The sequence below is a fragment of the Jaculus jaculus genome, chromosome 2 (genome assembly GCF_020740685.1).
Source record: "Jaculus jaculus isolate mJacJac1 chromosome 2, mJacJac1.mat.Y.cur, whole genome shotgun sequence".
NCBI classification, from domain to species: domain Eukaryota; kingdom Metazoa; phylum Chordata; class Mammalia; order Rodentia; family Dipodidae; genus Jaculus; species Jaculus jaculus.
The window spans coordinates 44,751,427-44,763,745 of record NC_059103.1 but is presented as its reverse complement, the minus strand read 5'-3'; the positions used below and the strand labels follow the sequence as shown (position 1 = coordinate 44,763,745).

At 41.1% G+C, this 12,319-nt stretch overlaps 1 protein-coding gene across 4 annotated transcripts in view; it reads right to left on the bottom strand.

Annotated features, from left to right (window-relative positions):
* Nucleotides 1-12,319, bottom strand: part of Epg5 (ectopic P-granules autophagy protein 5 homolog) — a 131,242-nt gene that overhangs the window by 39,628 nt on the left and 79,295 nt on the right. For all 4 annotated transcript variants that reach the window (XM_045142858.1, XM_045142859.1, XM_004656818.2 and 1 more), the window contains exons 24-27: nucleotides 11,112-11,235; nucleotides 7,083-7,227; nucleotides 2,695-2,866; nucleotides 1,012-1,174 (exon numbers count right to left, since the gene is read on the bottom strand). In XM_045142858.1, coding sequence (XP_044998793.1) covers nucleotides 1,012-1,174; nucleotides 2,695-2,866; nucleotides 7,083-7,227; nucleotides 11,112-11,235 — 604 coding nt within the window. The remainder of the gene's footprint in view (nucleotides 1-1,011; nucleotides 1,175-2,694; nucleotides 2,867-7,082; nucleotides 7,228-11,111; nucleotides 11,236-12,319) is intronic.

The following is a 12,319-nucleotide window of genomic DNA, read 5'->3' as shown; positions in this document are numbered from 1 at the left end:
CCCCACACGTACTCCCAAGCTCTTCTCCCATCTGTACCCTTCCACCCCCCGTATGACCCCTCCCACTTTCATAGGATGTGTTCTGCTATGATCTCTACCCTCCTCCATTATTTTTTGGTTTTTGCTTTTCTTTTTCATTTCATGGGCTCTTTTCTCTCCCTAACTTTTGCTGTCACTGCCACATAAATGCACACGGAGAACAGTTGTAAGTTGGGATCCACATAAGTTCTACAACAGGCTAGCTGGGTTCAGCTTCCACCCTCAACTTTCATGATATGTCAGATCCAATTTTGCCTCTATTTCTAGAGCAAGAAGGTGGCTGCAGTAGCTGAATTTTCACTTATATTGCAGCATGTCTCATTTGCTTGATAGCAATTTCCATACAACCAATCTACTTCTCATGTTCTTCCCACAACACAGTGACTTCAGTTTATCATCTCTTCTAACTGAATCCAAAGTACCATCATCAAATTCTGATGATCTGAGCTAGAGAGATGGTACAGTGGCTAAGGTGCTTGCCTGCAAAATCTAAGGACCCAGGTTTGATACCCCAGTATGCACATATGCCAGATGCACTAGGTAATGCATCTTGCTTGTTTGCAGCGGCTAGATGTCCTAGTACACCCATTCTCCCTCTATCTCTAATACAGAAATAAAATATTTTTAAATAAATGATCTGATGATCATTCTAAGCCCCTCCCTCAAAGAATTTTCTGGATGATTCTGCTTTTCTTTGAATTCCTCATTGAATGCTAGTCTTCTAGGCCTCATCTGAAATAGAACTGTATGTTTTGAAGCTTCATTTGCACAAAAACAATTCTTTTTGTTAGCTCTGGGGAATTGAGGACAATTTATTTTGCTCTTTGTGTATGTGTATTTGACTACCCCTAAAACTCTACAATGTTTCAGGGCACAGGTCATGAGCTATTCTTTCAATCTGTCTCAATGACATGCTGACAGAAGGGATTCAGTTAACCTTCTCTAAAGCATGAAGACTTTCAAGAACCACACCTGAACTGTTACCACTGCTGCTCCTTGGCACTTCTTCCCACCACTGCCTCGGCACTCCAAGTGCAGGGTGGTCTGCTCTTCTCGGTTAACGTACTGCTTGGGCATGGTGTCTAGCAGCTCACCATCCAGGGCAACCTGCTGAGATTCCCGAAGAGCTGCAGTTCTGGAAAAGCAGCACCACAAGAAAAAAGCAAGTCAAGAAAGGTTAAATGAAAAGGAACAAAAGTCTCCTGTTATCCACCCCCCGCCCACACACACACACTCAGCACCCAACACTCCAGCCAGTACTACGACACAATACACAAGTATTCAAGAGTAATAAAACACCAAAGGTGTGTGCACCAAGATGCGGGCAAATCTTATCTTTTGTCAAACTGTCTAACAAAAAAAAAAAAAGAAGAAGAAGAAGAAGAAATGAAGACAAAACCTTATGGGAAACAGACAATTTTTAGCCCAATCCGAAGTTTCATTTAAAATCTGCACTATGGAGCCGGGCGTGGTGGCGCACGCCTTTAATCCCAGCACTCAGGAGGCAGAGGTAGGAGGATCGCTGTGAGTTCAAGGCCACCCTGAGACTCCATAGTGAATTCCAGGTCAGCCTGGGCTAGAGTGAGACCCTACCTCAAAAAGCAAAATAAAATAAAATAAAATCTACACTATGTATTATACCAGAAATACTTTTTACAAGGACCTTGAAACATATCGACAAATGAGAACAGTTAACTCAGCACACTAAAGGAAGGCACCAAGTGTCTCTTTAGCCACTGACATGTGCAAAACTGTGAAAGCAAAATGTGAGGGGCTTACAGAAAGCTTGCACAAGACCACCAAGAAAGAAATAATAATAATAATACACTGTATATGATGTGTCACTACTATTTTAACTAGACTTGTTTTTACATCAGCAGCAAATACTAATGTGTGCACACAGCCCAGCAACATCCAACATCAAATGCCTACAGCAAATGTGGTCCAAGAAAAAAAGCCAATAAAAATTGAGTCACAGGTGATTTGTAAAAATAAAGTTCATTTGTTATTAATAAAACACACCTGTCCATGTACATGCCTCACAAGATTGCAAGCTAGAATCAAAATCTGAAATGGGCCGGGCGTGGTGGTGCACGCCTTTAATCCCAGCACTCGGGAGGCAGAGGTAGGAGGATCACCGTGAGTTCGAGGCCACCCTGAGACTCCATAGTGAATTCCAGGTCAGCCTGGGCTAGCGTGAGACCCTACCTCAAAAAAGAAAAAAAATCTGAAATGGTTTATGATTCAGCATTAACCATGTGAACTTAAAATATTAAATGACTTTCCTACACTTCAACAAAGTGCCCATGTCAAGTAAAAAAAAATAGTTATGATAGCAAAACAATGACAAAAGAACATAAATTTCATTTCACTCCCCTCCAATGCCATCTTCCCCAAGAAAGGCACAGCTAACACTGTGGAACTCAGAAATGTTCACACCAAAACAGGTGAGCTGACAGTCCATGAGAAAACCAGGTAATTTTAGTATGAAACTAAAAGTCTTGTCACAGCTGAGTTCGCTGAAGAAGCTCTCTGGGCTGGGATGGCAGATGAACCTGTGGTGAGAATGCTGTGGAGGAAGCCAACCTGGGTACTAAACCACCAGGCTGTCAAGGCAGCAAGCAGGAGGCACAGTCTTGAGGTCTCGGACCTTACCTGGCCTGCTGTTGCAACAGATTTAGATCTGTGCGAACCAGCTGGGTGGTGTCCTTCTGACTCAGTAGCACAGCTGAAGAAACAACTGGCACTGGAGGCTTCATGGGGTACAGAACGAGGGGAGGATGGGGCGCCTCATGCTTCCGCAAGTTACTTAGAACCCTTTCTTTAGCTGGAAAAAAAAGTCAGTTTACTCAGCCACAGGTACAAATAGGTAGTAATACAGTACATGGATACAAAGCCCTGGCCTGTTACAAATCTTGGGAATGGTTCCTTAAACAAGCATCTGAATGAATCAAATCACAATGCTTTGGTTCTTTTCAGTTTTGAAAGAGTATTCACAGGCCTAATAATATTTTCCTGGGAGAAAGGAGGTCAGGAGCACATACTATAGTTGAGAAGAGTTTCTAACCTCAAAAACATACAGTCTAATGGTTGAAGAGTAAAAGAGCACAATCTTAAATTACCACTCTAGTGAGGAAATCAAAGATAGATGCAGATCCTAAGGAGAGAGCCACCCCATCATATCTCAAAAGGGCCCCAGCTGAAACTAAGGAAAATTGGAGAAACAAGCAAGGGTGATGTTTTCCTGTGAACTGGATACCAGCACAAAGGGGAAGGAGATCAATGCAGAGAAAAATCAACTCCTACCAAACCAGAGACCCACAGCCCCAGAGGCCCCCAACACCTCATCACTGAAGCAGACCAAAACTGAACCCAACATGGCTCAGGGAAATTTTGTGGAAGAGGGGGTGGAAAGAATGTCAGAGCCACATGTTGGGTCATGATATGCAGAGACATTTATCGTACCAATAACTGTGGGCTAACTCCACAATGCACGACCCATTTACCTCAACAAGGAGGGGCCAATGGGGAGGGGGTACATCACGGATGAGCCTAATAATGGTACCAAACTGCCTGTATTTGCTGAATAGAAAACTAATTTTTAAAAAAAAGAAAGAAAGAAAAAATTACCACTCTTGATAGTCTTGCATGACCTGCTAAGTCTGGGCTTGATGTTAATGTACAAGAAAGCTAGTGAACAGATCTAAGCAAGTCTGACACAGACGGCAGCTAACATCTGGATAATGATGAGATATGGTAGGTCCACAGGCAGATAGCTAGTTGAGAATTTAATGCCTCCATTCAGAGAAACCTCATGGGAATAAGGGGGAAAGAGACAGGCACTATGGTTTACGGCAGAAGAGAAGATCTGAAAATGACTTAAGGTTTGAACAAGAGGACTGAAAGTATTAAGACAAAATGAAGACGAGTATAAGGCCCTTCAGCATCTAGATTTAAACAATCAGTCAGTCACGTATTCACTCAAAAAATGGCTTATGAGTCCAAATAAGCAGCCCAGTCCCAAAGTACCATGCAAAGAAAGAAAAAAACAAAACTTATACTGTGCAACTCTGACTAGATAAGACGCGCCTGCATGTCTGGGGCTGATCACCTCTGAATGTCTGACCTTTCGGTGTCTGATATTGGGTATACAAACTCCCATCTCCCCTCCTCTCTCTGCACCAGACACACAAACAGCAGGTGGAAACTGAGGAACATGAAGACACACCAATTCTTTTCAACAAGATAAAAGAAAGGGAATGGATTTTAAAGGGGGTGGGGGTGGGGCTAGAGAGATGGCTTAGTGGTTAGGGCACTTGGCTGCAAAGCCAAAGAACCCAGGTCAATTCCCCAGGACCCATATATGCCAGATAAACAAGGTGGTGCATATGTCTGGAGTTAGTTTGCAGTGGCTGAAGGCCCTGGCGTGCGCTTGCTCGCTCACTCTCTCTCAATTAAATAAAATAAATAAATATTTCTAAAACTAGAAAAGGGGATGGTCAAGTAGCCCTCAAGTCAGTGAACCAACAGGCACTTAAGGAACTACTGGGAATTTCCTATTTCATTCCAAATATAACATTCAATTTTCTATTCTTGTTGTTAAAAAAAAAAAAAAGCAAAAACAATTTAATAGCCATGAGTTGGCACAAGGAGACTTGTACTGTTTGTACCCCAAACAGATGGCAGTTAACGCTGCAAAAGGTCAAGTAGAGCACTGTCCCACCACAGCTGGTGATTTTCCACCACAACTACCACTGCACAGACGGCAGAGTTGGACAGGTCAGCATTCCATGACTATGTTCAAGTCATATTATAGTTCTTGACTCTAAGGGACAACTGGGAGAGGGGTCTTTCAAATCAAAAATAATTTATCATTTAAGAAAAATCATGGATAATATTTTTAAATAAAATAATTAATTTCACAGTATATTTTACTGTAATCATCACTCTGTACAAAAACTGACGGAAGCTTACAGAACAAATATATGGTTTTTTCTGGGAAATGTTGATGTCCACAAAAATTAAAGAAAAAAATGGTGTCACAAATACACTAATCAAATTTTTCCTAGAATTACTATTGCATGTTCAATCATTGGATAGAGATTTCAAAACAAAATCACATCGTTTCATTTAAGAAAAATCTCAATCACTTAGAAACCCAGCCACTCATTTTATTTGGAATCGCAACCTGTAACTCAGAAAACATGAATGAGAGCTTCAGTGGCACACAGAACCAGACACCACTGCCATTTCTAGTTCTGTAACCCACATGGTAAGTCACCCGCACATGTAAAGCACTGAGACAGAGGCTGGACAAGATAAGGGCTCATGAATTAACAAGTTAAATGTGACAAGTGGTGTCTTGAGCCTGTCTGGGCGGTGGTCAGGCAACACTAAAGCACTGCTACTGGATGAGCAGGAACAGAAAGTATTCAGTGTCCCCAGAGTGAGCGGCATGCTCCTTCTCATTTAGCAAACTTTCCACAGTAGAAAAGAAAGCTCTATATGAGTAGGCTGGGGCAGTTCTGATATCTTTCTACAATGCTTTTTTTTTTCAGTGAGCACATAAACCTTTTATAATAAAAAAACAATTGTTTCGGGGGTAGGAAACAAGAAGAATAAGCTGTTGGGGGGAATCTTGGAGCCTCAGATGAAACTACTCAGCACCTTCATTTTGCAGAGGAGTTAACTGAAGCCCCTGGAGGGTCTCATTATTTGCTCTTTACCTAATTAACAAGCTGGCCAGGCAGAATAAAAATAATAAGTCTTTTTACCTTTCCATCAAACATTCCTGTGTTCTACTACACATATATAACAATTTTATTATGTGTCCTATGTTTTAAAAACATATATAATTTCTATTTTTTAAAGTATTTATTTGTTTTAAGATCAAGAGAAAAAGACACACCCAGAGTGAAAAAGAGAAAGAATGGGCGTGCGAGGGCCTCCAGCCACTGCAAATGAACTCCAGACACATGCACCACCCTTGTGCATCTGGCTTATGTAGGTCCTGGGGAGTCGAAGCTGAGTCCTTTGGCTTTGCAGGCAAATGTCTTAATTGCTAAGCCATCTCTCCAGCCCAATTTTCTATTTTTTTTAATTGGAAGTATGCCAATAACTTTGTAGGCTAACTGGGCTTTTGTAGCCTGGCCTGCAGAACTAACTGGTAATTTGCAGCACTTCTCTCTAGAAAAATGGACTGTGAGAAGTAGATCAGAGGCTTTATGATCTATTTTTGTGGTAAGGGTTCCAGACACAAAGAATAACAATTGGTGAGGTGTGGTGGTGCACACCTTTAATCCCAGCACTCAGGAGGCAAAGGTAGAAGGATCACTGTGGCTCTGAGTTTGAGGCCAACCTGAGTGAATTCCAAGTCAGCCTGGGGCTACAACGAAACCCTACCTCAAAAAAAAAAAAAAAAAAAAAAGAATAACAATGGTAAAACAAAACTACAGACTTCTTTCTGAACATTAAAACTGCAAACCCAAAACAATCAAATTTAAAGTTATCCTTTATACCTGGCTTCTAACTAAATTGAAATATCTTTGTAAGCATTGCAGAAGATATGAACCATGAGCATTCTAGCTGCATTTTTAGCTAGAGACGGATGTGTCTCCGCTTGGGCCAACGCATTATAACTAGAACCCAATAAGCAGCTTCTCAAGAGTTCTTTTAGGAAGACTCTCCTTCCTGCTGACTGTGATATTCTACAAAGGGGACAGTGTAAGCTTAAGCAGCCACTCTGAACTAGAAGATGTCACCTATAATAACAGTGAGGCAGCAAGATAGGAAACCTGCAATGTTACAAAGCTACCTTGCTGCTCTCAACTATCTACCTCAAAATTTCTTTAGGAGAAAATTAAACTTCTATCTTATTTAAGCCATTATTAGTTTGGATTCTGATTCACAGCCTGCCCTACCCCATGTGGCAGATAAGCAAACAGGGAATTCCTAAACAGCAATTCTCCATGGAAAGGTAAGAGTGTGTAAGCCTTAACCCTCAATGGCCTTAATTCACGAACTTCATCAGTCACATGACTCACCCAGCAAAGGATCAGTGAAGTCCAGCTGTGCTGAAGAGCTACAGGGCATGGAGTGGGACTCAAACTTGGCCTGTGTCCACACCCCTATGGTTTCCCGGAACTCATGATGTATGCGTTCCATATTCAAATACTCCATCCACAGATCCTAGGATGAAACCACAGTACTTGAACTTGGGCAGATGAATCATAAATTCACCTACAAAATCATTTATTTATCTATTTATATAGTAAATGAATGAATTTTAATGAGGTTATTCACTCCAAGCTTCCAACATTAGGATGGATTACATAACAATCTTAGCAAGTTAGAAAAGTTGGTTGTGTACCATGATTAGAAAAATAATTTTTAACAGCCCCACCATATGTCTCCTTATGAGTTAGTGACCGATACATACTATTGGTCTAATAAATACATGTATTATAAGATATATGCAGAAGATAAACTATTTCAAATAGTACGATCTGAAAATAAATAAACTGAAGCCAAGTGTGGTAGCTCATGTCTATAACCTCAGAACTCAGGAAATAAGAGGAATACTGCAAGTTCAAAGCCAGCCTGGACAAAATCTAGATAGTGAGGAAGCTATGGACAACCTAGTTTCTTCAACAAATTGACTGTAAAAGGTGAAAAAAAGAACAAGAGAACCTATATATTAAATAGACATGTCAACCACTCTATAAATGTGGATCCAAATCCCAACAAACTGTAAAAACAAATTAAAATCTTGGTAACATTTATGAGACATTTGGAATTTTCAGCAGACTATATATTTGATATTATGAAGTCAGGGCTGGAGAGATGACTCAGAGGTTAAAGGCACTTGCTTGGAAAGTCTGACAGCTTGGGTTTGATTCCCCCATATCCACATAAAGCCAGATACACAAAGTGGCACCTGTGTCTGGAGTTTAGTTACAGTGGCAAGAGACGTAGGCACACCCATTCTCTCTCCCTCTCTCTCTCTTCCTCTCCCTCTCTCTCTCTCTCCCTTCCTTCCTTCCTTCCTTTCTCTCTTTGCTTGCAAATAAATAAATAAAAATTTTTAAAAAAGAAATCAAGCTGAACATGGTGGCACAGCCTTTAATCCCAGCACTCAGGAGGCAGAGATAGGAGTTCAAAGCCACCTTGAGACTACATAGTGAATTCCAGGTCAGCCTGGAAAAAGAAGAAGAAGGAAGAAGAAAGAAAGAGAAAAAACTATTAATATTCTTCATATATAAATGTTGAATTGATATGCTATCCTTATCTTTCAAAAGCCTTTATATGTAAAATAATCTCTTCATTTACTTTACAGATAACTTATGGCAGAAATAAGCTATAAATGAAGCTAGACACACTGAGGGAAGGGGAGAAGCATATGTCCAGAACTCTGTTCTTCTTTCCTCTGTAGTGGACTGTATTCATGAGAAAGGTGAAATAGCAGGGCATTGTAACACACACCTGTAATTCAGAAGAACCACCACAAGCTCAAGTCCAGCTTGCACTACATAGTGAGACTCTGGATTTAAATGTGAAGGTGAATGAGGTAAGTCAAATAAGTAGCAGTAGTGGTTAAATGCAGTGGACTTTGTGATAGAAAACAAGTTTATTGTTCTCCTGTACTCTACTGAGCTGTTCTTGAATATTCTGAAATACATCTCCTTCATTCTGGAGATCACTGCATATTAAAAAGGTGGGCTATCTTTACCAGAAGCAGAAACATACTAGTAACTGTCTCAAATATTAAGTGAGCAAGTATGGACTACGGTTTTGTTTCATAATATTCTCTCATTCATTCTCTCTCATTCATTGCCCCCACCCCACCTTCAGAGCAAACAATATATCCCAGGCAGCCAAGAACACTAGAGTTAATTTTTAAAAACATTGATCAGGGGTCTACTATCTGCAGCAGCTTGGATAAAGGACTCAGGACATAGAGTACAAAGAATAAATGATAGTGAGATGGCACCAAATGATTCAGAGCACCATGATCTCATATTCCCAGGCTAATTACTGCCCATGGTTTAAATATGTTTTCTCAGGGTTACAGCATTAGTCCTTTTCTTGATCTAAGCATTCTACCATTAAGTCTACATTCTCTTCCTGGCCCCATTCCTGAGTTCCACATCTGTCACTCTCTCTACCTCCATGATGGGTTCTCTTTCAAACCTGAAGGTATTCCCTCTTCCAACATTCCCTTTGTTGACAAATGACACCTCTACCTGCCCCAGTGAAAAGAAACCCAGGCATCCTTATGTATCCAATCAGTCACAAAACTTTACTCCATTTAACCATTGTTGCTACTCCAGTAGCTTTCCAATGGCATCAAAATAAAATCCAAATGCATTAGAAAGGTATATGTGGCCCTTAGTGACTTCACCTCATTCGTGTCTCTGATTCTAACTGCCCCTTCTAGCTGCTATGCCCTCACCTATACCGCTGTGAACATGAGTTCTTTGCATGTACAGTCTTTCTCCCACTTAACACCTCCCTGCCACTCTCTCTCACCATGCTTTTCCTTCCCACCTCATCAGCTTCATCCTTCAGGGCTTAGCTCACAGGTTACCACCCCAGGTCCAGTCTGAATGGGGGTGGGAATGGCTGCTCCTCTATGTTCACACAGCACACCCTTTGCATTTCACTCCTGTAGACTTGATCACAAGATGAGATCACTGTTTGAGCTCCCCCACTTGACAGGCAGGAACTATATCAGATTTCTTTTTAGTATAATTGGCATTAATCACCTGGCACTTGGAAGGCATTTAATACTCATGTGAGGAAGGAAGTGGAAGAATAAAGAAACAAATGAAGGAAGGAAAGTCAAAGACTGGAGATGAAATATTAATACAATGTGGAAACAGACAGGCTTAAGGAGTCAAATGAAAGTCTCCCAAATCTTGGAGGCTCCTAAACCCTATCCAGTGTTAGGGGTGTCAAAGGCTACCAGAACTGATGCCCTAGATAGAAGGATCCAGAGTAGATGTCTTTTTCTCTGCCCCCAAGCTGGCTATAGAAACTTGGAGAAAACTGAGATTAGAAGTTTGGACCTAAGAAAAGATCAGCAACATCATTGGGTACCAGAGAGAAAATAAATTAGGATACACAGGAACTAGAATCAAGTGGCTCCATAGGGGTAGCCAAACTCAGAGGCTGGCAAGGAAACCTGTTCAATGCCATCTTCTCCTTGTGACTGAACTGTGTTACCAAAGGATTCCTGCAAGTCTTTCCCTGTGCTTTTTATAGTGGAGACGACTGTTTAAAAGTATTTAGCTGGTGTCAAGGCAAACCAAGTAAGACTATACTCAGAGAGAGGCTGTGTGCCTGTAGTGGCAAAAAATATAGACAGAAGTGCTAGAAAGATGGCTTAGTGGTTAAGGCACATGCCTGCGAAGCCTAAGGACCCATGTTCAATTCTCCAGATCCCACATTAGCCAGATGCACGTTTGCAGTGGCTGGAGGCCCTGGTATACTCACTCTCCTTCTCTCTCTTTTTCTCTTTCTCTCCCTCTCTCTGTCTCTAATAAAGAAATAATCTTTTTTAAAAAATAGGCAAAGAGTCAGTGTGCCTGCAGTTGCAAAAATATAGGCAGAGAAAGATTGTTTTAGACTGGAGAGATGGCTCAGCAGTTATACACTTGCTTACAATGCCTGACAGTCTGGGTTTGATTCCCCAGTACCCACGTAGAGCCAGATTAACAAGGCGGCACATGCACCTAGAGTTTGTCTGCGGTGGCAGGAAGTCCTGGTGCACCCATTCTGTCTGTCTGTCCCTCAAATAAATAAAAATTAAAATAGTTAAGAAAGAGGTTGTGCTCCTGCAGCTGCACAATGCCCAAGAACAAGCTTCAGGGAGTCCAGGCCTTCAGGTGAGGCCATTAGGGAGCCGAATATTCAAAAGAGAATCCTGTTAAGACGACCAATACTGACAAAAATGACTGTGTGATTACCAGTATCCACATCAGTAAGCAGTCTTACCACTGGATATTGACTACGAACATTCAAATTACATTCAGAAATGCTATAAAAGGTGGGGGGCACTGCTGTCATTTTACCTGCTGATTGTGCATCACTTTTGCTAGCCTGTGAATATCATAGTGCTTTGGTAGAGATGGAATGTATGTATCTCCTTTTTGAAAATTCTCATCTTCTAGCCATAATATGTATACATTGAAGAGCCTAAAAGCCAAAACATAATTATATAAAATGTAAAAAAGATAGACAAATGCAGTTTCATGTATTACTAAAAACTCTGGCACCACAACATGAGGGTAAGGACAGACTGTAATATAAAAACTGTGTCCAACAATCACTGTCTCTCCCAAGAAGCCCATAGTTCAGCAGGAGAGATGTCACAGAAAATTAAAATATGGTTCAATAATTGTAAGAAACAAAAGGTCTGCAGAAGGGGCTCTGGGAGTTTTCTTATTAATGACTGGTTAAATATGACACACAGAAAAATAAGTACAGTGGGGTCTCACACGAATAGCCTGAGGGTTTGTACTTACAGCTCTATTTTAAGGACAATTCAGGGTACAGTTGGCCTTACTGCTTGGAAAACACCCAAAGCCATTTTCAATTTCTGCATGAGAAGCAATTGCCAGTTTTAGCATCTCAAGGAATTATAAATAAAACTCTATATGTGTGTACCCTGTTCCTCATGAGAGGAATTTTTTTTAAAGCTCAGCTTACTAAACAAACAAACAAAAAAAGTCTTGAACTCTGGGCATGGTGGCACATGCTTTTAATCCCAGCACTTGGGAGGCTGAGGTAGGATCACTGTGAGTTTGAAGCCACCCTGAGTCTATATAGTGAATTCCAGGATTCCAGCTCAGCCTGGGCTAGAGTGAAACCCTACCTCAAAAAACAAACAAACAAAAAAAAAGGGCTGGAGAGATGACTTAGTGGTTAAGCACTTGCCTGTGAAGCCTAAGGACCCTGGTTCAAGGCTCAGTTCCCCAGGACCCACGTTAGCCAGATGCAAAAGGGGGCGCACACGTCTGGAGTTCATTTGCAGTAGCTGGAAGCCCTGGCATGCCCATTCTGTCTGTCTGTCTGTCTGTCCGTCTGTCTGTCTCTCTGTGTGTCTGTCTCTCTCCCTCTATCTGTCTCTCTGCATCTGTCTCTCTGTCTGTCACTGTCAAATAAATAAATAAAATAAAATAAAAAGCCTTGAGTCCCCAATAAACTTAAAAAATAATAATTTGTTTTGCCTTTTCAGGGAACATAGTACATCTAGCTAACTGATATTCTAAGGCATTGT